This window comes from Mustela nivalis (genome assembly GCF_964662115.1).
Source record: "Mustela nivalis genome assembly, chromosome: 15".
Taxonomy (NCBI): Eukaryota; Metazoa; Chordata; class Mammalia; order Carnivora; family Mustelidae; genus Mustela; species Mustela nivalis.
In genome coordinates, this window is record NC_139034.1 from 4,537,624 (window position 1) to 4,565,289 (window position 27,666).

Sequence of the window (27,666 nt, forward strand, 5' to 3'; positions counted from 1 at the left end):
GTTAAAATAGTGAGCAGAAATGTGTATCTATGAGAAATTAACCAACTTTGATAGTCTGGCCTAAAGGAATTCTTGTAATTAGCTAAAACCAATTCAGATACTATTCCCAATGATACAGCACCCTCTACAGCTCTCTAATAAAAATGAAAATATTTTTATTAAAGAATTGTGTTAAATTCCTTAATGTTTTTTGAAAAAAGGCTTTATTAATAAAATACTGTGAAATCTATGCTAAATATAAATATTTTTGTCCTTCCATTTGCAAATTCTTCATTCTCACCGTCTTTTTAAATTCAACAAGTTTGTGTTTTCGCAAGATATATTTTCATTAATATCTGCTGACTATACCCCAGAAACACAGGCATATTATTAAACATCACTGCAACATGTTATACTGCTATGAATACAAATCAACAACTATGGATTGCCCAGGTAATTCTGATTTAAACATTCATCTCATCACCCTTGAAAAGCAGTACATATACAATTTTGCAAATAATCATGCCAGTTACTCTACAAACAAAAATAGTTCCTAAGGCTAATGACCTTTAGACACTCTAATAAAGTACAGGTCTCAATATAACTTAACTATTTCATTTATAAAGTATCAGATTTCCTAAGTAGTGAAGTATAATCTAAAAGTTGGTTTATCTCAATCACCTGGTTGAACATTATCATAAAAACAATAAAATCATCAACTGATTCATTAAATGGCAATATGGTGTTCACTTTAGTTTCCCAAAACCAAAGCTTTTAATTCTTTTTGAAAATGACTTGGCAGTGGTTTCCAAATAGCAAGTTATATGCACTGCTGAGTGCTGAAGGTTTTTGTTAAAAACAAAACACAAAACAGATTCCCAGCCCCTAAAGATTCAGCAGGCAGGGAGCCTAAACCAAAAATATACATTTTTCCCTCCAAAGTCCCTACATAGTATGACCTATGGAACCTCCACCTGTAAACTCCTTCCTCTTTAGAAATCAGAACTCTCTTGGAACACTGAAAAAATAAAATTAAATAAAAAAAAAAAGAAAGAAATCAGAATTCATCCTTCAAATTCTGCTTCAGTCTCTCCTTCATCAGCTTTTTCTGACCTCTCCCTAGTCAGACACAAATGATGTGTCTCTCTCACCTTGTAGGATACACTACAGGTGTATCTCCTCTACTACCCAACTTACCATAATGTACTCCCAAGTATTTGCTTACCCCTCTTTCCTTTTCTCTGACTTTTCTGACACCAGAAACTTAACTTTACTCATCTCTAAATTCCTAGAGCTTTGCACATACCAAAAGGAGAGGCAACACAAGACTGAGTACTCAGCATTGCAAAGCATTATTTTCAAATAGATGGATGGGAACGTACATATATAATCTCATTAATCCTAATAACAGCCTTACGAGGTACAAACTATCATTATCCCCATTTTACAGATGAGGAAACTGAGGAATGGAGTAATCAATTTGCTCACGGTCAAAGAGGAAACAGAGGTGGAAACTGAACCTAGTGCCCTAACTCTTTAACAGAAACTACACTTAGATGGCTCAGTACCATGTAAGACTTACTGTGTTTAAAGCATGGAGATAGAAAGAAAGTAAATTCCCCCTAAAAGTCCTCCTCTAGCACCCAATGCAGGCATTAGGATGTTTTACATAGCTTGTAAACTTTCAGTAAAGAAATAATAGTAAAATAAAAGAGTCTTTTTGTATTGTCTATTAATGTTCTTTCATTGTCATTAATAAATAGTAAAAACTTTTAAAAAGCTCAAATGAATCAGAAGAGCTGAAATAAATAGTAGGTGGTAGCAGAGTACAGTAATGGTAAGAGGAAACAGCAGGTGAGCAATTCTGGGTTTCTTCAGGACAACAAAGTCAACATCAGGGAAAAATTGAGGTTTTTCTAAGGAGTCACGCTAGCAAGAAACCTGAAGCTCACAAATTCCTAACGCAATATACTGGTGTTTCTCGCCCAGCCTGCACCATTCCATAGCCTATCCAGGCCACCTTCAATTTACAAAAAACCCTGAGAAAACACCATTGGTAGCACACAGCCAAGGGCATCTGAAGCTAGAACTCAAAATACACTAATAAATGGATTAAATGACATATTTAATATGAGGGGTTTGGGAAAACCAAAGTACCTAAATAATTTCTATTAAAAGAATATTTACTAAGACTACCTAAACTTCAAGCACCATGCCAGAAACTGAGTGTGTAACAACAGGGAAAATTACCCCTGCCCTTACAGAATTCTGAGTCTTAGAAAAGACAGACATTGATCAAGTAATCACGCAAATAATTATGACAGTCTATCACTTCTGCCACTAACTGCATTCTGGTTTCTCTGTCATCATGCTAATCTATCCTCAAAAAATCCCACTTGCTAAATCCTATGAGACCTTCAGACTTTTTCTTTCCCTGGGCAGCTACACAGTAACTTTTATTCTGGTTAACAACAAAAGCATTAATTATTCCTCATGCAGACTGCTAAGTTACATACATACGCTCTTATTTAATCACGCAACATCCCTGTACTAATTATTTCCTCCCTTTTACATATGGAGAAACTTATATTTGCAGATCGTCACATACCCAAGATCACAATAAATATCATAACCAGAATTTCACCTTACATTGTGTGATATAAAAGCCCATTATTTGACTCTTTTTTAGTACTAATGAAGAGACATGATTGAGACTAATTTCTATCAGATAGCTATTAGAGAAATCTGAGTAATATTCTTGGCTTACTATAAATACCAACATTTATAGGACTGTGTTAAAAAAAATGGTCAAAGATTGAAAAATCAGGCACAACTTGTAGAAAGGAAACAAGCAACAAAAGTAGAAAACAAAACTGGAAGCTATGTCATAGAGCTCATAATAAGAATTTTCTTAGCTCTAATTGTTCTTTTTGTTAGAGAGAGAGCATGGCTTAATGTTCAAATTAGAAAATCACAGATGGTGCTCCCTTTGGCAGCACATACACTAAAAAAGAGAAAATCACAGATGTACTACCTAAAAACATGTTTACTGGCAATTTTTCATTCATTCCCTGAAGACTTTAAGTTAAGAATTTGTTCAATTTTTAGTTTTCTATCTACAATCTTTCCTTAAACCTTTGGAACTTACCAATGCTCCTACCTAAATTTAAAACCATAACACATAATGATATTATCATATCAATATTTCAAGTGTTCCACAAAAACTAAATTCCAGAAACTGGACCTTTCCAGCTAAACTCATTTGAGAGATGTGCCCTAATTAATCTCTTGTGATTTCCTAGCACACTCCCAAAAACTCTCCTTTCAAATCTGTTTTTCTCTCAAACCTCTCATCTCATGACACCCAGTATTCCAATCTCTCAGAAAATGATCTTTCTTTTCTTTCCCAAAGTGAAAGCCTTCCTGTATGATTAGCTAGCTCCTTTATGTATCTTCCTTTTCAAAAGGACTGATCTCCTATATCCTTCTCCAATTTCTAACAAAATATTCCCTCCCCCTCAGCTTTCTCTGAAATCTAAATCCTTCTCCCATTCCTGTCCCACTGGCTCCCTGCTCACTTATCACCTCATTTCCTCCCTCCTCTCTTCTCTCTTTTTATCTTAAAGTTATGCTAAGCAATGGTACTGTGCTTTCTGCTTACAAACAGGTTTACACCACCTTAAAAATCCTTTTAAACAATCTTAGAGTCCCCTTTAATTAAAAGAATGGGATACTGACTTAAAATCCCCAGGTTTCTAATCCTATCTCTGTAGCGCAGTATTTGGGAAACTTCCAGTCAAGGATCTCTCCAGGCAAATCAGGGTTCCCATCTAATGACGCTGATGAATACATCTTATAATTGGTAAGAGAACTGCAGTTAAAAATACACATGAGTCTCCTCAAATTAACCTATAATAATTAATACAATTCCAATTTAAATACAGATGAACCTTATGGTTCATCTCAGAATATGACAAGGAAATCCCAAGACAAATAAGGAAAAGGCCCAAAAGAGTCAAATTAACTAGGAAAAAGGACCTTGAAAGCAGTATGCCTAAGTGAAGTGAGAGAGAAAGACATTTACTTAAAGAGAATGATCTCACTTATATGTTGTCTCTAACAAAAAACAGCTCTTCATAGATACAAGATCAGATTGGTGGCTGTGAGGAAGAGGAAGATGAAATGGGTGAAGGGGGTGAAAAGGCAAACTTCCAGTTATAAAATAAGTAAGCTATGGGGATGCTATGTATAGGATGGTAACTATATTAATAATATTGTGTATTTGAAAGTTTCTAAGAGAATAGATCTTAAAAGTTCTCATCTTAAGAAAAAGATTTAGTAGCTATGTATGTTGACATGTATTAATTAACTGTGATCATTTCACAATAGAAATTGACAGAGGAGAGACCAAATGACAGAATATATATAACATATCATCTATATAAAATTTCAGAAACTCTAAATTATGGTAGTTTTTATTTTTCTTTGTGGGCAAAATGTAAAAACATGGATGGTAAGGACAAACAATTTTAAAATTATGATTATGAAGAAGCAGAGACTGGAGAACAGTATCTAAAAGGGACCCAAAGGAGGCTTCAATTATATCTGTGACATTATTTTTAAGATTATATGTAAAATGACTATATTAACCTTTGTTAATCCAGGAGATGGGTACATGGTTATGATTTAAACTGCTCATATTTCTCCATTTATTTGAAACATTGCATTTTTAAAATGAGGGAGCCTTCCTTGGGCCCCAACAGTTCAAGATACTCTGAACTCCTCTCCAGCTAAAACCAAATAAAAATGGTGGATGAAGTATCTCTACATTTTTAATGTACTCCTGAGCTTACAACAAATTAAGAAATCCTCAGAAGCTAAAACTAAACCAAAGCAGTGATCCAAAGATTAAAAACGGCACTTATGCATTTACCCAAGAGACATCTGCCAATCCCAGGTGACCTTGAATTTCCATTCTGATGGCTGCCCAAAGGTAAAAATGACACAAGATATAATCAGGAATCTCCTAAGATGGGAACTAACAGGACATCCCATCCCTCCACATAAAACTGAGTACAGGTAAACCATTAAAAAACAAAAACCTGAGTACACGTAAACATAAAATTTATTACAGGTAAACCATTAAAAAACAAAACCTGAGTACAGGTAAACATAAAACTTAGTACAGGTAAACCATTAAAAACAAAAAGAAAAACAGAGAGGGAGGAAGAAGAGAGGGAGAAAGAAACTTCCTAGCCTGGATCTTAGTGATAGGTAAAAGTAGAAAATTACTACAACTGATAACCATGAACAAGCCTTCAAACAAGTTTCTGCTTCATTTCAACAGGACCCATGTGGCCCAAAAACTTCAAGCCAATAAATTTAAAGTAGTCCTGTGTTGGTCATGCACTATAATCCAGGTTTCAGACTTTTCCAGAAACACCTCCCACAGCTAATATTCAAAAACTTTTAAACACGTGAGAAAACATGTCACCATGAGTCTGCAAAATAATAAATTAAGCAATCAAACCAACAAAACTCTTAAATATTGGAAATGTTCAGAAACACAGTACAAATGTTTAAAAGAACTTAAAACTATATGATGCAAACCTAATTAAAAAACCCTTTGCATATCAAATGATACTATCAACAGAACAAAAAATCAATTCACAGAATGGGAAAAATTTTTACCAATCATACATATGATAAGGGAGTAACCACCAGAATCTATAAAGGATTCCTAAAACTAAACAAAAGAGAAACAAAGAACTCAATTTAAAAATGAGCAAAGAACTCGAATATATATTTCTTTTATATTCAAGATTTTTTTTTTTTTTTTAAATGAGAAAGGGAGAGAAAGCATAGAGGGAGAGGGAGAAGCAGATGCCCTGCTGAGCAGAGAGCCTGACGCCTGGCTCAATTCAAAGACCTTGAGATCATGACCTGACCAGAAAGCAAATACTTAACTGACAGAGCTACCCAGGCACCTCAGGAATATACATTTTCTCCAAAGACATACAAACGGCAAGTAAGCACATAAAAATATTCCCAACATCACTCATTAGGGAAATGCAAATCAAAACTACAATGAGATTGTACTTTACATCTAGAAGAATGACAAAGAAAGACAAGGAAAGAAAGGAACAGTTGTTGACAAAGATGTGGAGAAACTGGAACCCTTGTCCATTACTGGTGGGAATGTAAAACATGTAGGTTTGGTTTGTTAGTTTTTTTAAGATTTTATTTATTTACTTGACAGAGAGAGAGAGAGAGAGAGAGCGTATGCACGCACAAGCAAGGGGAGTGGCAGGCAGAGGGAGAAGCAGGCTCCCCATGGAGCAAGGAGCTGGATGCAGGGCTTGATCTCAGGACCCTGGGATCATGACCTGAGCCGAAGGCAGGTGTTTAACTGACTGAGCCACCCAGGCACCCCAACATTTATTTTTTTTTTTAATGCAGCTACTATAAAAATAGTATGTTAGTTCCTCAAAAATTAAACACAGAACTAGCACACAAGACAGCATTCCACCTCTAGGTATATACTCAAAAGAATGAAAAGCAGGGCTCAAACAGACCATATACCAATGTCCATAGCAGTATTACTCCCAAAAGCCGAAAGGTGTAAACAACCACATGTCCACTGATGGAGCAATAAATAAACAAAAGGTAGTATACATACACAGATAATGGCATATATTCAGCCTTAAAAAGGAATGAATTTTTGATACATGCTACAACAGGAATGAATCTTGGAAACAATCTGCTGCATGAAATAAGCAAGAAATGAGAAAAATGCCATATAATTCCACTTATATAAGGTATCTAAAACAGTTAAACTCATAGAGAAAGAAAGTAGAATAGTGCTTGCCTTGGATGGGGTGAGGGGAGAAATGGGGAATTATTATTTAATGAGTACAGAGTTTCAGTTTGGGATAATGGAAAAATTCTGGAGATAGTGGTGAAGGCTGTACAACTATATGAAAGTACTTAAAAATGGTAAAAGTAAGTAGCAAGATAACACAACAGATCTCTTAGGAACAACATACAAGAAAAATTTCAACATTTTATAAACATATATCTCACTTAGATGGTAGTTACAGGGAGTATATACAACAGCCCAAACTCATCAAACTAAACACCCAAGATTTGTGAATTTTATTGTATATGCCTCAAAAATGTTAAAAACTCAATGGATAGATTAAAAGGCACGTAAGAGGGCGCCTGGGTGGCTCAGTGGGTTAAGCCTCTGCCTTTGGCTCAGGTCATGATCTCAGTAAGGGTCCTGGGATTGAGGCCCGCATTGGGCTCTCTGCTCAATGGGGAGCCTGCTTCCCCCCCGCTCTCTCTGCCTGCCTCTCTGCCTACTTGCGACCCCCTCTCTCTCTCTGCCTGCCTCTCTGCCTACTTGCGACCTCTCTCTCTGTCAAATAAATAAATAAAATATTTTAAAATAAATAAATAAATATATCCATATATATATACACACACACACACATATATATATTAAAAAAAGGCATTTTTTTAAACATAGGAGAAAACTGAAAAGAGATACAAAAAATTATTCAAAATGTAGAGAGGTACAAACATTAAAAGTCTTGGAGGACAAAGTAAAGGTTAGAGCCCCAGGAAACTAACCTACACAAAACCATATCATCTAGGCTTCCTCACCCTCTTCCCCTAGCCCCAGCAAGTGGCACCTTTTCTTCACCAAAAGCCACAACTCCAGTCAGGCTGCTCTCTACTACAGCTGCAGCTCTCTCAAATTCTTCACTCTCCCTCCCTGCACATTCAGGCCCTAACAAAAGCTTCCCTATCCACTGCGGTTCCCTTAGACCTTACCCCAATGCAACACTGCGATTCTCTTAGACCTTACCCCAGTGTAACACTGTTCAATTACTCCTTTTAGTGTTCCTTTGCCAGGATCTTTACTGACACACCATCTAGTAAGGATGAGAAAAATAAAGATTCAAAAATGGCAGAAGTATTCCAAATTGGTAAGTAAATTTCAAAATTTATGAGAAACACTAAAGCTCAAAGTAAGAAAGCCCAATGAATCCAAACAGAATAAAAAAAGAAAAAAAATCACATTACTGATACCACAGTGAAACTGAAGAATCCAAAAATTAAAGAGAAGATCTGAAAGACAGCCAAAAAAGAAAGATTATCTTCAAAGAAGTAACCGTTTGAAAATTATTTCTTAAAGCAAGGAAAAAACCAGACTAGAGAGAAAACAGAGTAACACTTACAGAGTACTAACAAAAAGTAACTATTAACTTAGAAATGCAGATCCAGGAAACATCTTTCAAGGATTAAGATGAAATTGAAGACATGGTCCTGCAAATAAAAGCTAAATAAAAACTTTTTTTTTAAAGAATTTATTTATTTATTTGACAGAGAGAGATCACAAGTAGGCAGAGAGGCAGGCAGAGAGAGAGGAGGAAGCAGGCTCTGCGCTGAGCAGAGAGCCTGATGTGGGACTCGATCCCAGGACCCTGAGATCATGACCTGAGCCAAAGGCAGTGGCTTAACCCACTGAGCCACCCAGGCTCCCTAAATAAAAACTCTTAACTATGGAAACACTCCTCCTTTAGGAAATTCTGAAGGATATACTCCAAGAAGGAAAGGAATCCCAAATGGAAAGTCTTGAATGCAAAGGACTATGGACAAAGAAATTAATTACGGGACTAAATCTGAATACTAATATTTTTTAAATGATTAATTTATGAAATTAAAAGGTGCTTAAGATTTTGGACAATATACAGAACATAAATCAGGAGAGGTAGTTCTAAATTCTTGCACTGTTCTGGGACAACATATACAGATTAAATTGAGTATGCATACTAAAATATCTGCCATGGTCAAGAAAATAGAAAATATATACATTACAACACCCAAACTATGGAATGAGAAACAAAAAAGATTCTCAAACCTCAAAAGAAAGCAAAAGGAAGAACCATATACACATACACAAAATAACAAAAATATATAACTTATCAGCAATCACAAATAAATATAAATAAATTAACTGTAGATTTAAAAACAAAAACCAAACAAACAAACAAAAAAAAAACCCTGAGATTCTCAATCTAGATAAAAAGGAAATCCAACTTCGTGCATACAAAAAACCCAAGGGCATAAAAAGGCTGAAAAGAAAAGGCTGGGAAAAAGCATGCCAAGCAAATCATCATCACAAGTTAATGAAATTGATATAACTATGATAACAAAAGGAAAAAAAAAACAATTTAAAGTCAAGTATTACTAAAAAGAAGTGGGCCATCTAATAATCATTAAAGGGTTAACTGAAGTGGTATGTAAATACACAGCCTCCAATATATATAAAGCAAAAATGAGAGGACTACCAACAAATCCATTAATATATCTCTGTCTGTAACTGCTATCTTATGGAGACAAAAAGACTTAACAAGCTTAATTTAAGAGGCATAAACACCTTGGCCCTTAACTGGATATCACATATTCTTTTCAAATACATGCTGAATAAAAACTGACAACATACTAGGCTATAAGGCATATTCAAACAAATTTTAAATAATTGATACATATGTAACACATTATCACAAAGCAATTAAATTAGAACCTGACTAAAAATGAAAACTAAAAAAATTCAAAGACAGGGTACCTAGTGACCCAGTCAGTTAAGTGTCTGACCCTTGATTTCGGCTCAGGTCATAATCTCAGGGTCTTCGGATTAAGCCCTAATCAGGCCCCCATTCAGCCAGGAGTCGGCTTGAGGATTCCTCCTCTCAGTCTGCAGTCATTCCCCTCCCTCTCAAATAAATAAGCCTTAAAAGAAAAAAAAAAAGAAAAGAAAAACTTAAGGATGAAAGAAGAAACAATAATAGAAAACACTGACCCAAAATACTTCATATCAAAAATCTGTGATATGTAAATCAAGTAAAAGAGGAAAATGCATAGCCTTAAATGCTTACATTGGAAATTTTAGAAGGTTAAAACAAGTAAGCTAAACCTCTAACCTAAGAACTTAGAAAAATGACAGAACCTACCCAAAAAGAATAGAATGAAGAAAATAACAAAGAGCAAAAAATGATGAAACAGAAATTATATATACAATAAATAGAAACAAAAAAAGCCCAGAGTTGCTTCTTTATTAGTTTTATTAGTCATTCCAAAGAATTAGTCATTCCAAATCACACCTCTGGCAAGAGGGGTGAAGAGACACAAGAATTTAAGCAGGCAAGATTAAAGAAACTGTAATACAAAGGTCTTGAATAATAAAGAGATACCAAAAGAATAACATTATGCTGATAAACATAGCTTATGTAATATGGACAAATTCTTAGAAAAATAAAGCAAAACTAACTTACGAAGAAATGGAAAACTTAAACAGTCCTGCAACTATTAAATAAATTGAATCAGTTTTAAATGTTTTTTCTTTAAGCCCCTAATCCAGATTTTACCAAACAGCAGGGAATAAATCTTTCCAATCTTACACAGATTTCAAGAGAATACAAAAGAGGGAACATTCTTCAACCTATTTTAGGAAGTCAGCATATATCATCACAAATATGCTGATACCAAAACCAGATGAGAACAGTGTAAGAAAAGAAAATTACAGGCCAAGCTTACTCATGAACAGAGATGGAAAAAATCTTAAGACAGTTCACATACCAAATACAACAATGGATTTTTTTTTAACAATGGATTTTTTAAAAATAAAAATAATGTACACTATGACCAACTTAGTTTATCACAGGACTGCAAAGTTGGATTAACATCAGAAAACTAATGTCTTTCACCACATTAACATATTAAAGGAGAAAGGTATTTATAAAAAAATGCAGAAACATGTTTAATAAGATCCATGACTAAACTTTTGGCAAAATAGGAATGGAAACTTCCTTAACCAGATTGAAAAAAAAAGAATCAAAAAAAAAAAAAAGAGAGAGCCAACATCACAATAATGTTGAGACAATGAAGGCACTCCCTTAAACTATCCATAATTGTCAGTATACCATCAGAGTCTTGTGGACTCAATTTTTGGACTTTTTTTCCTTAATTAGCAAATTTTTTTTTTAAATAACTATTTATAATGCTTGGTATTTTGTGATTTCTGCTCTCTCTCCTTTTTTTTTTTTAAGAGGGGGGAGAGAGAGCAAGAGAGACAGAGTGTGAGTAAGTGCACGCCTGATGGGAAGGAGCAAAGGGAAAGAGAGAGTGAGAGAGAATCTCAAGCAGGCTCCATGAACAGCAAGGAGCCCAATAAAAGCTAGATCTTAGGACCTGAGATCATAAACTGACATGAAATCAAAAGACTGACACCTAACTGACTGAGCTACCCAGACACCCTGATTTTTTTTTTAAGAGGTATTTCAAAGACTAAAGAGAAAATTTATTTTTTAAAAAAACAGAATAAAACTCATTCTGATTTGAACTCATTTATGAACCCACCAGACCCTTTTATAAGTCTAGGATTCATAATGGAATCTTAGTAATAATATTTTCTTAGATCTTGAAACATTTTACCATTTCACCATTCTTTTTTTTTAAGGTTTTATTTATTTATTTGACAGAGATTGAGATCGCAAGTAAGCAAAGAGGCAGGCAGAGAGAGAGAGAGAAGCAGGCTCCCTGCTGAGCAGAGAGCATGATGACAGACTCGATCCCAGGACCCTGAGATCATGATCTGAGCCAAAGGCAGAGGCTTTAATGCACTGAGCCACCCAGGTGCCCCCATTTTCACCATTCTAAGGACTATTTTATCAGAACTCAGCAACTATTGTCAACTATACTATGGCTAAACTAACAACAAAATTAAAAACAAGAAATGGTGAAATCACCTAGAAAAATAATCCAATAGCAAAACAAATCAACCCTATTACATTAGCCTCTATTTTTCTTTTACTACACTGCTCAAGATATAGCATGACCTTTCAAGAACATATCAAAGAAATATGGAAACAACACATTCCTAAGTCTTTTTTTAACATTACATTCAATAGTCCTGAGAATTCAGAATTTTAAAATTTCCACCCAAAATGAGAAAGAGAAAAAAACAGACAAGACACAATTATGAGGTGAATCAGAAGATGATGCACAGAACAGCATCATCAACAGAATAGAAAAGACACAATAAAAGCACTCTAGGCCTGTACTGTCCAATACAGTTGCCACTAGCCACATGTGGTTGTTTAAATTAGTTTAAATTAACTTAAATTACAAATTTAGTTCCTCAGTTGCACCAGCTACATTTCAAATGCTTAATAGCCAAATGTTGCTAGTGGCTAGCTGATTAGGCAAAGCAAATCCTATCACTGCAGAAAATTCTAACAGATAGACTGTTTGATGATAAAATTGATCATATAAACATAATCTCAGACCCTGAGTCTACAGATGATGATATTCTACATCACTGGCTCTCACCTAAGGCAATTTTTATCCCCCAGGGGCTGCCTGCAGTGTCTAGAGACATTTTTGGTTGTCATAACTGGGAAGTGCTACTGGTAACTACGAATCAAGGATAAAGATGCTGCCAAACTTCCCAGGATGCACATGCTGGACCACAATAATATCAATAATGGCAAGGATGAGAAACCTTGCCCTAGTTCTCTCAAACACAAGAATCAGTAAATGAACCATATACTTCCAAGGACAAAAGGAAATGATGGTATTCTCATCCAGTCATTACAGAGGAACTACCTCATTACCCAATATTCTGTAACAAAAAAAATTTGCTAGGTGGATATGCGACACTATTTTTTATTCTTACTCTTTTATGAGGTCTGCATTAAAAAAAAAAAGATATAGTTCATAAGTGGACAAATGTTAAAAGGCAGGTATGTATGTAAAGGTGATGAAAAATTCATTGTTTTGATCATTCTAATTGCTGTTTATAAACCTAAACAGGAAAATTATAATTATGAAGCAAAGAATTTGGCCATCTTCTCTTTATCAATGTTATGTACCACTAATGTTTCCAAAAGTATGTGTTTTGATGATTCTAGTGCAAGAATCAGGATAACAAGGTAAAATCTATATATTTTTTAAAGATTTTATTTTATTTGACACAGAGAGAGAATGCACACATCTAGCAAAGGGAGCTGCAAGCAGAGGGAGAGGGAGAAGCTGGTTCCTGAGACCCTGGGATCACAACCTGAACCAAAGGCAGACACCCAACTGACTGAGCCACCCAGACACAAGGTAAAATCTATTAAAGATGCAGCGGCTGATATCTAAATTAGTGTACATTGCATTTTAACAGTAGGAATGCAACAACCAGAAGTAATGACAGACTCCAAGAATTATTTGAAATCTGGAATCAATATTTACCAATCAGAAGTTGAATGCAAAGAGACACCCAGCCACACTCTAGATCTATGCTGCCCAATATGGCAGCCACTACCCACGTGTGGCTATTTAAGTTAACTAAAATTAAAATTTTAGTGGCTCCACTGCACTAGCCCATTTCAAGTGCTCAACAGTCACATGTTGCTACCAGCTACTATACGGGAAAGTGTGGATAGAGAATATTTCCATCAACCAGAAAGTTCTATCAGCACTACTCTATAAGAAATTTAATTAACTCAACAATATACGTATTAAGTGCTTACCCTAAGGTTGCCTTGATTTATGTGCTTTGATGCAATGTTATCAACTGGCCAAATGTCACACAGCTGGTCGGAAGCCAAGAAGAATACAAGTAGTCTGGCTCTACAATCTCTTTGTTATACTGCCTTTCAATTTCTAAATTTCAATAATTTTCCACATGTGCTTACTAATATAAGCAACAGAGTGGTTTTTCTAATATCTCATCTGAGTAGCTCACTACCCATACTACTGCTGTTTTCTAATGGTTTCTCTAACCCCTGCCACAAAACCAAAGAACAAAGACAGGCCAGCTTTTTAACATTATTAATCTTATTCAAAGATTGGGGTCAAATCATTTTATATTAAAATGTGGATATATTACAAATTAGAATGAAATTTCCACTGACCATTTTAAGAAAAAAGTTGAGAAATTTTGAGCTTCTACAAGCTCTACAACAAGGTATTCCCAGCTTCCCCCAAATATGTAGTCATTCTCCTTTCCCATTAGAGTCACTGTGGCATTAGAACTTTTTAAAAAATATTAATTTATCCTCCCCCACCCTTTGTTCAGAATTTCATCAAGTCTTTGCTGAATAACTTCAACAGCCTCCTAACTGGTCTTTCTACCTCCCATCTTGCTTCCCTCAGTCAGATTTTCACATATCAAACCAGAGGTCTGTCAAGTCATCACTACTGGGTGAATTCAAGCTAAATTATTATGGCAAGTAAGGGCCTATGATAACCCACTCCCTGACTATTTCTCTAGGTTCATCTCATAGTACTCCCTCGTTTATTCATCCATTTTCTTTTTTCACTCAAAAAATACTACTGAGCAAATAGTATGTGTAAACAAGGTCCTTGAACTAATACATATTAGAGTCTAGGGAGACCAACATGTATTTGTTAATCACACAAATAAATGTAAAATTTCAAATATGGTAGATGTTATGAAAGAACTACACAGTATCTAAGTGTAGGACAGATGAATCTCACTTCAGGAAAGCTAAGAAAGGCTTTCCTCAAAGTGACTGTGGAGAGACTTTAAGGATTAGGTGAAAGTGAAGAACATTCTAGGCAGAGAAAAAAAGCATATGAAAGATCCTGGGGCAGGATGAAGAACAGGAAAGCAAAAGACTGAAAAGAGGGCTGGTATGGCTGAGACAATAAAAAAGCAATAGAAGAAGGGTTTTAAGAAGCTGGAAAGATAAAAACTTACTCAAAACCTTGCAAAAAGCAAGCATCAATAAAACCTCAATTCAAACCTGCATAATCTGTCTCTGAAACCTACTGCTAAACTCTAGGCCTTCCCCTATAGTAATCTGTTCCTATATTTCAGTCCATAAATTACTACCAAATGCCTACTATATGTAAGCAATGTGCTAGATGCTTCAGACACAATAGTGAGCCAATGACAACCAAAAACAAATAGAAGCCCTGTCCTCATGGAGCTTACAATCCAGTAGATGAGTCAGTCATACAATCAAATAAATACCATAAAGTGGCAGGTATAAATAAGTATTACTAAAGCAGACGATGTTATGAAAAAAACAATTTAACCTAAGAGTGGTCAGGCTTCTTTGAGAAAGTAAACAACTACATTAAAATCTGGAGTTAACATTAACTAGGCAGAATGGGGAGAACAATGTTCCAAGAGAAGGGAATACATACATGTAAGGTTCCAGAAGAAGGGAGTAACTCAAAATGCCTGGCAAGCTGTAGCCTAAGGCTAGCTTCAAGAGTGTGTGATCTATGTTTAACATGATACTCTGCTGCTGCCATTTTGAAATTCTTTTTTTTTTTTTAATATTTTATTTATTTATTTGACAGATCACAAGCAGGCAGACAGGCAGGTAGAGAGAGGGAGAGAAGGAAGCAGGCTACCTGCAGAGCAGAGAGCCCGATGCGGGACTCGATCCCAGGACCCCAAGAGCATGACCTGAGCCGAAGGCAGCAGCTTAACCCACTGAGCCACCCAGGCGCCTGCCGTTTTGAAATTCTTAATAATTTTATTTTTGAACTTGTGTTTTAGGTGAAGCCCAATGGGACAAGAGAGCATGTGTAGGAGATGTGAAGACAGGATGGTGGCCTGGGACACATGCACATGCCTCAAGACAGTCTGGAGTGCTGCAAGCCCCAAGTGGCTATGGACAAAGCTGGGCCCAACTAGCAGCAGCTCCAGGACCTACCATCATGGGAAGTCACTTGCCTGCTCATGACCCAATCCTGTCCCTAAGATACCTACACAAACAATAATCTTCCAGTCTAAGCACTTACAAGAACTCAAGGAGTAAACTTTGTCAGCAAATTACAGAAGAAAATTATACAAACAGACACTGCACTAAAGCATTTCAGGGAGTTGTTAGAATCCTTCAGAGTTTAGAGTCTCTGGTTTTCAAAATTTCTACACCAAAGCAAGCATCTCCAGGCTTGGAAATAAAAATTAAATTTAGAAATCATTGCATTCAACAGAAAAGGCACTGTTTTAGTATAAAGCTCTGGACAGACCATGTATTAATCAGAGAGACAATTTTATTTTTCTTTTATAACTGAAGGATACTACGGCAGGATGCATAAAAACACATCTTTCATTGTATATAAATTTAATCATAAATAAATCATTAAGCAAGCTACTTTTGGTTTCTTCTATAACTTCTACAAGTAACAAGAACTGTCAAAAGAAACATTAAAATACTGTATAAAGTTACATCTAAAACTAATTTCAGTACCAAGTCTTTAAAAAAAAAGTTCTGGGACACCTGAGTGGCTCAGCTGTTAAGCACCTGCCTTGGGCTCAGGTCATGATTCCAGGGTCCTGGTATTGAGCCCCACATCGGGCTCCCTGCTCAGCGGGAAGCCCTTTCTCCCACTCCCACTCCCCCTGCTTGTGTACCCTTCTCTTGCTGTGTCTCTGTCAAAGAAAAAAATAAAATCTTTAAAGAAAAAAAACAAAGTTCTGTAAGAATCATCAGCTAAAATTTATATTTATAATTAATCAGAAATGTATCCCATAGTTGTCACAGCCTATAAAATTTAACTCTAGTAATAGCTGCAACAATAAAAAGATCCTACTCAAAACACTTAGAATCTTGGGGCACCTGGGTGGCTCAGTGGGTTAAAGCCTCTGCCTTCGGCCCAAGTCATGATGCCAGGGTCCTGGGATCAAGCCCCACATCGGGCTCTCTGCTTTGTGGGGAGCCCGCTTCCTCCTTTCTCTCTCTACCTGCCTCTCTGCCTACTTGTGATCTCTGTCAAATAAATAAGGGGTGCCTGGGTGGCTCAGTGGGTTAAAGCCTCTGCCTTCGGCTCCGTACATAATCCCAGGGTCCTGGGATCGAGCCCTGCATCAGGCTATCTGCTCAGCAGGGAGCCTGCTTCTCTCCCTCTCACTCTCTGCCTACTTGTGATCTCTGTCAAATAAATAAATAAATCTTTAAATAAATAAATAAAATATTTTTTAAGATTAACAATCTTTCATTTGCCAAGAGCGAATGACATCACTTTCAATTATAGCAACTGAAAATAAAATGGCTAAAAGTAAAAATTTTGATGACCTAATAAATTTGTAGAAAAGCCAAAAATATCTTATGACCAATCACAATTCCACATAAAATTAAACGAAAATACTTTTACAATTTATAAATTTGCTGCTACCCAGAAAGCATTATTACTCCTATTACATTTTGTGAGTATAAAACATAAAGGAAAGAGCGTTGTATTTTAAAGCCTCTAATGGCACCTCTTCCCTGCCTTTTGAACAAGGAGCCCCACATTTTCATTTTACATGAGGTCCCACAAATCATGTAGCCATCCCTGGCTGGGAAACAAAAAAAAAGTAGACAGGATCAGGCTTATGGCTGGAAGATGAGACCGGGGCCAACAACCACGCTGAGCTTTCAGACCCCTATTATGGAAGCCATTAAAGATAGGAGAGTGAAATGAGACATAGCCTAGTAAATCAGTACCCTTACACAGAAGACAGCATTCTAGTTTTAACAATAAACCTAGGGGTGCCTGGGTGGCTCAGTAGGTTAAGCGTCTACCTTCAGCTCAGCTCATGATCCCCGAGTCCTGGGATGGAGCCCTGCACAGGGCTCCCTGCTCAGCAAAAAGACTGCCTCTCTCTCTCCCACTCCCCACTCCCCTGCTTGTGTTCCTTCTCTTGCTGTCAATCTCTTTATCAAATAAAAATCTTAAAAAAAAAAACAAAACACCCTAAGAATGATTATGTACCTTCTAAATTTTGAAAGTCCCTACTCTAGAATATTCTCTTTGTCATTTTATAATGGGCCTAATTTTTCCCATGACTGTAAGTGAATAGAACTTGGCATGAGAATAAATCCATATCCCTTCTCCAAAATAAAGTTTATTGATTTTCTAATAGCTCTTTCTCAAAATCCTTTTTTTTTCCTTTTATTTGCTAGCAAGATTATCCTTAACTAGCACTGATTAAAGAAAACTGCAGAAATGGGACCTGATTTACAAATGCGGTTTCTATTCAGCTTCAGCTGTGAGACAGCTTTTAATTTTGAGATAAATACAGAATAGTCAAGAAAGTAATCACAGATTTTAAAAATACATGCAACATTCAAATTTATCAGAATGACATTAATTATGTGTGATCTGATGTTTTATGTTGTAAAAAATTCAGACTATACTGAAATGTAGAAAGGACTCTTCCCACTTCCAATCCCATTCTCTAGACCCCCATTCTTAAAAATTTAGTATATATCTTCCAATTCTGCTTCTATACATATACAGATATATGCAGAGATTTTATTTAGAAAGCAAAAACAAGATCATATATTCTGTCCTTCATTTTTTACCCCCAATTTGAGGTTCTTCCCATGTCCATTTTGATCTTTCTATAAAAAAGTAACACTACAGGGCACCTGGGTGGCTCAGTGGGTTAAAGCCTCTGCCTTCGGCTCAGGTCCTGATCCCCAGGGTCCTGGGATGGAGTCCCACATCAGGCTCTCTGCTCGGCGGGGAGCCTGCTTCCTCCTCTCTCTCTGCCTGCCTCTCTGCCTACTTGTGATCTCTGTCAAATGAATAAATAAAAATCTTTGGGAAAAAAAAAAGTAACACTACAATACATTCGACCTACATTTCTTGAGATTCAACGATCTACCAAAAAGTTGTAACTTTTTTTTTTAAGATTTTATTTATTTATTTGACAGACAGAGATTACGAGTAGGTGGAGAGAGCGAGAAGGAAGCAGGCTCCCTGCTGAGCAGAGAGCCTGATGTGGGCTGGATCCCAGGACCCTGAGATCATGACCTGAGCCAAAGGCAGAGGCTTTAACCCACTGAGCCACCCAGGCGCCCCTAAAAGTTGTAACTTTTTATACCTCTGCTAGCATTAAAGCATAGTTTGTTTTTTCTTATGTTACCTTCACAATGTGAAATATCATTTTAATTAAAGTTGTTTTTAGACCAGTCTTTCAATTTTCTATTCTTTTCCCATGCTAGCACTACAAAGTTTCAATTACTGTAACTTTTTAAAAATTGTTTATTTTATTTTCTTAAAGATTTTAAGTAATCTCTACACCCAACATGGGTCTAGAACTCACAACCTAAAGATCAAGAGTCATAGGTTCCATGCACTGAGTCAGCCAGGTGCCCCTCAATTACTATTGCTTTTGAATAAATCTTAATAACTGTACATCAAGTCCCCCCAACCCTTCATTTTCCTTTTTTAAAAATGTTATTCTCATACAGCTGTTCTTCCAAATATACTTTCTAATTAGTCACATTTTTCTCCCACCTCAAAAAAGGGTAAAGAGGAAAGAAAGATTTTGATTGACATTACATGAGGGAGGGAGGAATTGCCACCTTACCAAATTAATTCTTTGAAATGATGAACATAGCCTTCATCTAATTCAGATTTCCTTTTGTATTCTTCAAATAAACTATTTAGTTTTCTTCATAAAAAGTTGCATGGTTAATAGTGTTTAATGTTTAATAGTGTCCTATAATTTATTCCCACGGTTTTTTATAACTGAAGTAATAAAGTCTTTTTTTTTCCCAATTTTAACTTGATTATTGTTGATATAAAAGAAATCTCACAATCGGTTTATTTCTCTTATATCTGGTCACATTACCAAACAACTATTAAGAGTTTCTTTCTTTTTTTTTTTTCTAAGATTTTCTTTCTTTGTCAGAGAAAGAGAGCACAAGCAAGGGGAGTGGCAGGCAATGCAGGCAGAGGGAGAAGCAGGCTTCCCACTGAAGAAGTAGCTAGATAAGAGACTCTGATCCCAGGACCCTGGGATCACAACCTGAGCTGAAGGCAGCTGCTTAATCAACGGAACCACCCAGGCGTCCCCATACTCCAATAATAGTTTAATTTCCTTGGACTTCTTTTTCTGGATATCACCTGCAAATAACTATCTTTTTTACTTTCCTTTCCAATATTTGCACTTACTCCTTTTTCTTATCTTACTGTATCAGCTCGCTCTCCAAGTGTTAAGTAATAATTATATTACAACTCCCTATTTCAACTCTTAAGAATATCACCATTTACTAGTGGTCTGAAATAACTTATTGTATTTTTTAAGTCAATTCCTAGTTTACTGAATTTTTAAGGCTGTTAAATTTTAAGGCTGTTAAATTTATTTATTTATTTATTTATTTGACAGACAGAGATCACAATTAGGCAAAGAAGCAGGCAGAGAGAGGAGGAAGCAGGTTCCCCGCTGAGCAGAGAGCCTGATCGGATCATGACCTGAGCCAAAGACAGAGGCTTTAACCCACTCAGCCGCCCAGGCGCCCAAGGCTGTTAAATTTTATCAACTGCCTTTTTCAAAGGTCTTTTTACATTTCTCTGGATCACTGGCCATGTTTCAATTAGTGGAGTTATGAGTCCAAATGTAAAATACATATTTAATTGAACTTTAAATAAAAATTCCCCACTAATTTTTTGGAAAAAATTACTAGTGCCACAACAGAGACAAAAGTGAAATAAATTAAAATGGGGGTGCCTGCGTGGCTCAGTTGCTTAAGTGTTTGCCTTAGGCTCAGGTCATGATCCCGTAGTCCTGGCATCGAGCCCAGCATTGAGCTCCCTGCTCAGTGGAGAGCCCACTTCTCCCCCTCCTCCCAGCTTGTGCTCTCTCACTATCTCTATCTCAAATAAATAAAATCTTTTAAAAAAAAGAAAGAAAAATGCTTACTCAATATAATGCATCTTTCCAATAAAAGTAAGTGCTACAATCAAAATTCTTAAATTTATGATTGGTTACAAAAAAAAATAAAAGCCTTATAGGAGGGCTCAGGAAATATCAACTAAATAAATGCACAAGGGGTGCCTGGAAGTTGAGCGTCCAACTCTTGATCTTGGGGTCATGGAATCCAGACTTGCCTCACTGGGCTCCGCACTCAGCTGGAACTGTGCTTCTTTCCTTCCCCCTCTGCCCCTCCTCCTATTCATACTCTCTCTAAAATAAATAAATCTTAAATAAATAAATAAATGCTCAAATATTCCCCAAGCATGACATTTGGTTCTCTTGGGCCTTTATACAAATATATTCCTCTACCCTCACCCCTCACCCAACTGGAAAATTCCAACTTGTCCTTCATTGACTACTCAGCTTAAAGATAACCTGTTACTTAAGGATCACCTAGAAGCCCTTTCTACATCCCCAACTCAGTCTGCGATAGATGTCCCTCCTCTGTACCCTCAGAGCACTAGTATATACTTCCATAATGCCACCTAACAACTAATAGTTTTGCCTTTCTCCCCCATTAGACTATACTCAAAACAATGTTTCTCCTATCTCCTTAGCATACATAGCATTATGCCTAGCAAATACATATGGAAGAAATGCTCTAGAATGACTGAATGACCAGACTTAACTCCAAATCCAAACCAGCTATGGGACCACAGGCGAATCACTTACCATCTCTGAATCTCAGAACTTCTTTATAAAATTTATATCTATTTGCTTCACAGAATTGATGGGAGAATGAAATAGGAATTTTTTATATCTCACTACAATTTTATAGAAGCTTTCAAAATAGTAACCAGATTCTACTACAATAAAAACCATGAAAGCCAATCATAAAATCACTCCCATTAAAGCTGCATTTACATGTATTAAATCAATTTTAGTTTTAAAACAACCACAGTAAACTATTTTTCTTTGAAGTATCAGTTAACATATGTACTCTGCAACATATTGGCACCACACACACTCAACAAAGGACAATTCCTAACAGCTCGAGCAAGCCAGGAAAACAATACCAAGGAAATTGAAAAAAATAAACCATTTTTCAGGTTTATTGTTCAAATATGATATTAATACTAAAAGGACACTAAACTTTTCCATTATGTCTCTAAAATCAAAAGACATCCTACATTTTATACCTATTCTCTCTCTCTCTCTCTCTCACACACACACACACACACACACACACACAAAATGGAAACAAACTCCATTTACAATTCATCCACAAGGAATGGGATGCCTGAGTGGCTCAGTTGGTTAAGCAGCTGCCTTCGGCTCAGGTCATGATCCCAGCATCCTGGGATCCAGTCCCACATCAGGCTCTTTGCTCCACAGGGAGCCTGCTTCTCCCTCTGACTCTGCCTTCCACTGTCTGCCTGTGCTCGCTCTCGCTCTCTCTCTGACAAATAAATAAATAAAATCTTAAAAAAAAAAAAAAAACAATTCATCCACAAGGAGATAAATAAAGAAAAGCACAGGAAGATATGGCTTACACAGTTTCATTGATGTAAAAAAAAACATTTGAAAAATTACATGTGTACTTCTTGGCGGTGGGGGCAGTTATGCAGCCTCAGAATAAGGTCCCTGTCCCCCCTTGGTCCCAGCTGCGACGGAAGGACCATCTCTGTGAGGTTCAGACATGGTTTTGTTAGCCTACCAGCCTACATACTCTCTGTGTTGATGTGTTTATAAATGTAAAATTGCTATCAGCATTGTAGAGGCTGTGTCAGTTTTGTGCTGGTCCTACTGATTTATAATTATCCACTAAGAGAAACTAAACAAATGAAAAAATAAGAAGAAACCCAATAAATGAAAAAATAAAATAAAAAATAAAAATGTTATGTATGCTCTTATATGCTTAGAGATTTTTTTTTAAGATTTATTTATTTGAGAGGGCATGAGCGAGCACACACGCCCACACACACCACGCATACACACACAAGTGGGGCAGAGGCAAGAGAGAGAGAATCTCAAGCCAACTCTGCGCTGGGCAAGGAGATGAACTCAGGGCTCGATCCTGAGATCATGACCTGAGCCAAAATCATGAGTGGAACACTTAATCAACTGTACCCCCCAGGTACCCTGTTTAGAGATTTTTAATATGTGTACTCAAGAAACAGTCATGTCTGAAAAGCAAATGGGACCTTAGGGAACTTTTACTTTCCCCTATACACCTTTCTGCACAGCTTGAATTTCTTACTATTCAGAAAGGTATCTGCAAGATTTCCTAAATTATGGATATTGATAGTATTCTTATTCATGTGAAAAAAAGAAAACTATATAATGTGTATTATAAAAACACAGGAAAAAAGGTATATTGAACCTTAATACAGATTGCTTAGGGAGGGCGGACTGAGAGTGGGGAACGAAGAAGAGAGAGATTCACTTTTTATTCTGTGTATTTGTGTGCTGTTGCTGTATTTTAAAATAATATGTTCCGGTATTACTGCTATAGTTTTAAATAACAGAAAATGTGTCTACACCACCAAATTTTCAGGTCTATAATGTAACCTACTAAATTCAAGCAGTTACAAAGAAGATTCTCACTGATAAGATTGTTAGCACTGAAGTGTGGTCAACTTAACTTACTCTAGTATATATCTAATATACTCTCAAAAATTTAGGGTTAGGTGTCTTAACCAAAAGCCAACAAATGGAATCTTCTTTGCAGAAGAAATGTTCAGGACCTATTTAACTTTCCAACTGCACAATGCTTTCAAAATAGATAACTTCACTTGCACAACTGCTAACCTACAAAAGTACATCCTCCTCCTAGTTTGTTCACCTTCAAATATATTTTCTAGCAAGCATCTACAGAAAATACTCCCTATTACAACTTGAGGTGGGGGGATAATCACCATTTATGTTGAGATCTATAAAATCAATATATATTTTTTTCACTATAAAGGTCTAATACACTATTTGGCAATTTACCCAAAAACCTAAATAGGACTGAGTGTAGATATTTACAATGAAGCAACTGCAATATCCAAAAACACATTTCAAAATTTCCCATCAAGCAATAAAATGTAACATTTACAGTATTATAATATACTGACTTCGAGAAACAACATGGGTGAGTAAAAAATTTTTAAAGTTCCGAAATAGGAGTCTGGTGATCTAGGTTCTGGATCACTCTTCTCACTAATTTGTTCTGTGACCTACCTTCGGCAAGTCACTTCTACCTCTTTGAACCTCAGTTTCCCCATCTGTAGAATGGAAGGGAGAATGCTTAGACTAGGTTCTTATTTTTCAGGGTCTCTACTTCCTTAGAAATGCTGATAAAACTATAAACCCTATTTCCAAATATGTATGCTTGCATCAAAAAATTTGCTTACAATTTCCTTCTGATATCCATTGTGGACTAAGACCTCTGACCTCTGTACTAAGAGATGTCTTGAGTTTATTCTGCACACTAAAACTCTATGCCAAATTTCATAAAAGAAATATATGGATACCAAATGGAAAAATTAAGCAAAACGATTGTGAAAGATATCAGTAATTACTTTGAATCCCAAAACACATTAACAATTAAAATATATAGCAACTTCCTATAAATGAGATTTCCTCAGATGGCTATCCATCTGACCCACAGATGGATAAATGCTAAAATCATTCAACCTTTTTAAAAATATTCTAATGCTTAATAGTTGAAGATTTAACAATCCTAACTATCCCCAAGTTAATTAATTTATTTGCTTTCTAGTCCTACTACCCTTTAGGTTAAGAGCCACAAACTGGTAACACACAAATCTGAGTTGGCATCCCCACTCTACTACTTTGCTTGCAAACTTGGGTAAATTACTTAGCATTTACATGTTTTTGCCCCTTAGTCTATAAAATGAAAATGAAAGTTAACAATTACCACGTCACAGGGGCTCCTGGGTGGCTCAGTGGGTTAAAGCCTCTGCCTTTGGATCAGGACACGATCCCAGGGTCCTGGGATGGAGCCCTGAGTATGGCTCTCTGGTCGGAAAGGAGCCTGCTTCCCCCGGACCCCCCCCCCCCCTGCCTCTCTGCGTACTTGTGATCTCTGTCAAGCAGATAAATAAAATCTTAAAAAAAAAAATTACCACCTTATAGTTAGTAAGAATTAAATAAGGCAACATACGTAAAAGCACCTAGCAGAATGCTCCACACACAGTAAGCATTTAATAAATGTGAGCTGTTATTACTAATAATAAATTGGAATACAGCTTTCATACTTAGAAATAATGCAGTAATTGTTACTCCCACACATTTGTAGTCCACATTTGTGAATATAAAGTGGAAACTTCAAAAAACAAATTTCCTACTTTTAATAATTTTTTTTTAATACTACCCTCTAGAATGATTAAATAAAAAGTATGTAAATGGATATCTACACAACATATCTAAGAGGTGGTGAGGTACAGCAGAAACAGACTCAGCTTTAGAGTCAGGCAGATCTCATTTCTGAACCTAAATCATCAACTTAGTAATTATGTAATCTGGGCCACGTAAACTCTCTTTCAACCTTGTAAAGCTGTTGCAGGGATTAATAAAGTATGTAAAACCATCGCACATAGTATCTGGATGTAGTATGCACTCAATAAACAGAACTTATTGCTATTCTTCTCAGCTACTCCCTTACAGATGATAAAACAGCTTTGCCAAGGAAGAGGGACGGTACTGGTGCTGGCAAACTCAAGTGCTAATTAATACTCAGGCCAGTAATGAAGGACACTAATTTTATCTTATTAATGTAAGAACAAAGGCAGTGTTTTTTGGGGTCACATACTGCTTCCAGAGTCTAATGAAAATAGGGTCCCTGGCTCCCAGAAATTTTTCAGATATTTCAGGAAAAATACCACGTCAGGAATTTTGAGAACACTAGCTAGTTTTTTCTGGACTTGGAAGAGTTTGAAAATTTTACTCAGTTTTGTGACAAAACGATTCACTTAGCTTTGCTCATAAGGAAGCAAGCAAACCCTGCTTTTATTAGACTTCTCAATTTCGTTAGTTAAATTTCCTAAGCTATCTGATGTTGTGTGTGAAAACAAAACTTGATAAGTGGTACTACATACTATGCTAGAATTAGTTCAAATACTTTTAAACGTGATGCTCGAACATATAATCCAAGCAACGAACCAAAAGGGAAAAAAAAAGTTCAATTAATCAATAAAATAAAACGAAGCTAGCCGCACTCGATGTTCGATTCTTAGAAAGGCTGGATCAATTCAAGCAATCAACCGAGCCTCAAACTTAAAAAAAAAAAAAAAAAAAAAAAAAAAAAACTACGAACACGGAAACCAAAATTTACAAAAACAAAACCGAGCCAGAAAATACAGTTTATTGAATATAGTTTATCTTTACTTCTACTCCCTGCGTGGAATACTTTTTTATCCTTTAACTCAGCCTTCTTAAACTCCCTGGGCAAATAACATACTCATCAAATTGTTCACTGAATAGTGTTAAGGAGCCCCTTAGACTCCGCTCTCAATGAGCGACCCACAGGGAACTTGGTCCTTAATAAAGTTTTGCCCCAATGACCTTGGTCCCAAATATTCCCCTCCCTTCCTCCTGCCGGTCCTTCCACGTGCTGGCGGCTGCGGTTACCCCAGAGGTGGTTGCAGGTCGGAGAAAGAGCTTGAGTACCCACATCCTCGAAGGAAACAAGGACTGCTAACAGCACCTGGGCTGAGCCATCCCTTCCTTCCTTCCCTTCTGGCAGCAACTCCTCGGCGGCGCACACACTGCCCCCGACCAAAGCCCTGCGGAGATGACCCGGACCTCACAACCGCGCCTCGCTCTCGACCCAGTCTGTGGGACAGGGTATACCGTGAAGACCGTGGCACAGGAAACCCTCTTTCCTTCAACACCCTATTCCGTCGCCCGACCGGAGTGCCAGACACCTAGAGGAAGTGGAGAGCCCCAGGAAGAAGGGGGAACCAAGAGGGAAGGAAAGTAGGATGGAGAATCCTGCGCCACGCCACCGCCACCTCCTCCACTTCCAGGGCTCCCTGGAGGCCCTTGCCGGTCGCCAGCCCGGGGGACGGGAACGCCTGGCACGGCAGTGCCAGCCAAGGTCTCGCAGATACTGGGGTGCGGGGGTCGCGGTGTACTCACCATCAGAACTTTGGCCGCGTTCTCCAGCTGAGCGATCACTTCTGGGGGCCCAAGCGCCGCCGCCATCATGGTCTCTCTTCAATGACGCGCCATGCGCTGCATTATGGGAGCGGGCGCCGCGGCCGGCCAATCGCCGCAGCGACCCCGGAGCCTCACGCGCTCCCAGAGGCCGTCTCAGCCGCCTTCGACGCCGGTGTTACGGCCCCGTGGGCCTGGCCTGGCCTGGGCGGCGGGAAAGAGAAGAGGCTGTGCCCAGCCGCCTCGCTGGAGCAGAAGGCGCCCGCAGAGCGGCGCCAGGCAAGACCCGGGCGGTTGACCCAGACCGTGACGGCCGCGATTTCGGGCCCGCGCATGCGTGCTGTCCGGCGCCCGGTCCTCTCCGCCTCCCCAGCCCCTGTGCCCACGAGCGTCTGGGTTCCCTCCACCCGGAACACACCCCGCCCCATCACCAGGCATTATTACGCGACGGCGGCACGCTCTCTGTTCTCTACCCTTCACTCCTTTCATCCCGGCCCTTCCACTCTCCACGCAGTGTAGGATCTCACTTGGAATTGCTCTCCCCACTTCCTCTCCTAAGAGTGCGCCTTTGAGAACATCTCTGTCCTCCCAAGTCCTAATTCTCCGTCTCTCCTTGCCAAAAAGAAAGGGCGGGGGTGGGGGGAGCATTCCAAGATAGAAAGGTTCGTAAGGTTTGTTTTTCCTAATGGGAGGTCCTGCAGGAGATTCCTCCAAATTTATTTGGACAGGAGATCATTGCGAGCTCTTTTCAAGGGCTATGTCATACGGGAAAGTGAAATAACAGGAATCCTAAC

At 37.5% G+C, this 27,666-nt stretch overlaps 1 protein-coding gene across 1 annotated transcript in view; it reads right to left on the reverse strand.

The window, feature by feature from the left end:
- Window positions 1-27,222, reverse strand: part of XPO4 (exportin 4) — a 123,720-nt gene extending 96,498 nt beyond the window's left edge. The window contains exon 1 of the mRNA XM_082701674.1: window positions 26,855-27,222. Within this exon, the coding sequence (XP_082557800.1) occupies window positions 26,855-26,923 (69 nt within the window). The 5' untranslated portion in view covers window positions 26,924-27,222. The remainder of the gene's footprint in view (window positions 1-26,854) is intronic.
- Between the last annotated feature and the right edge of the window lie 444 nt (window positions 27,223-27,666).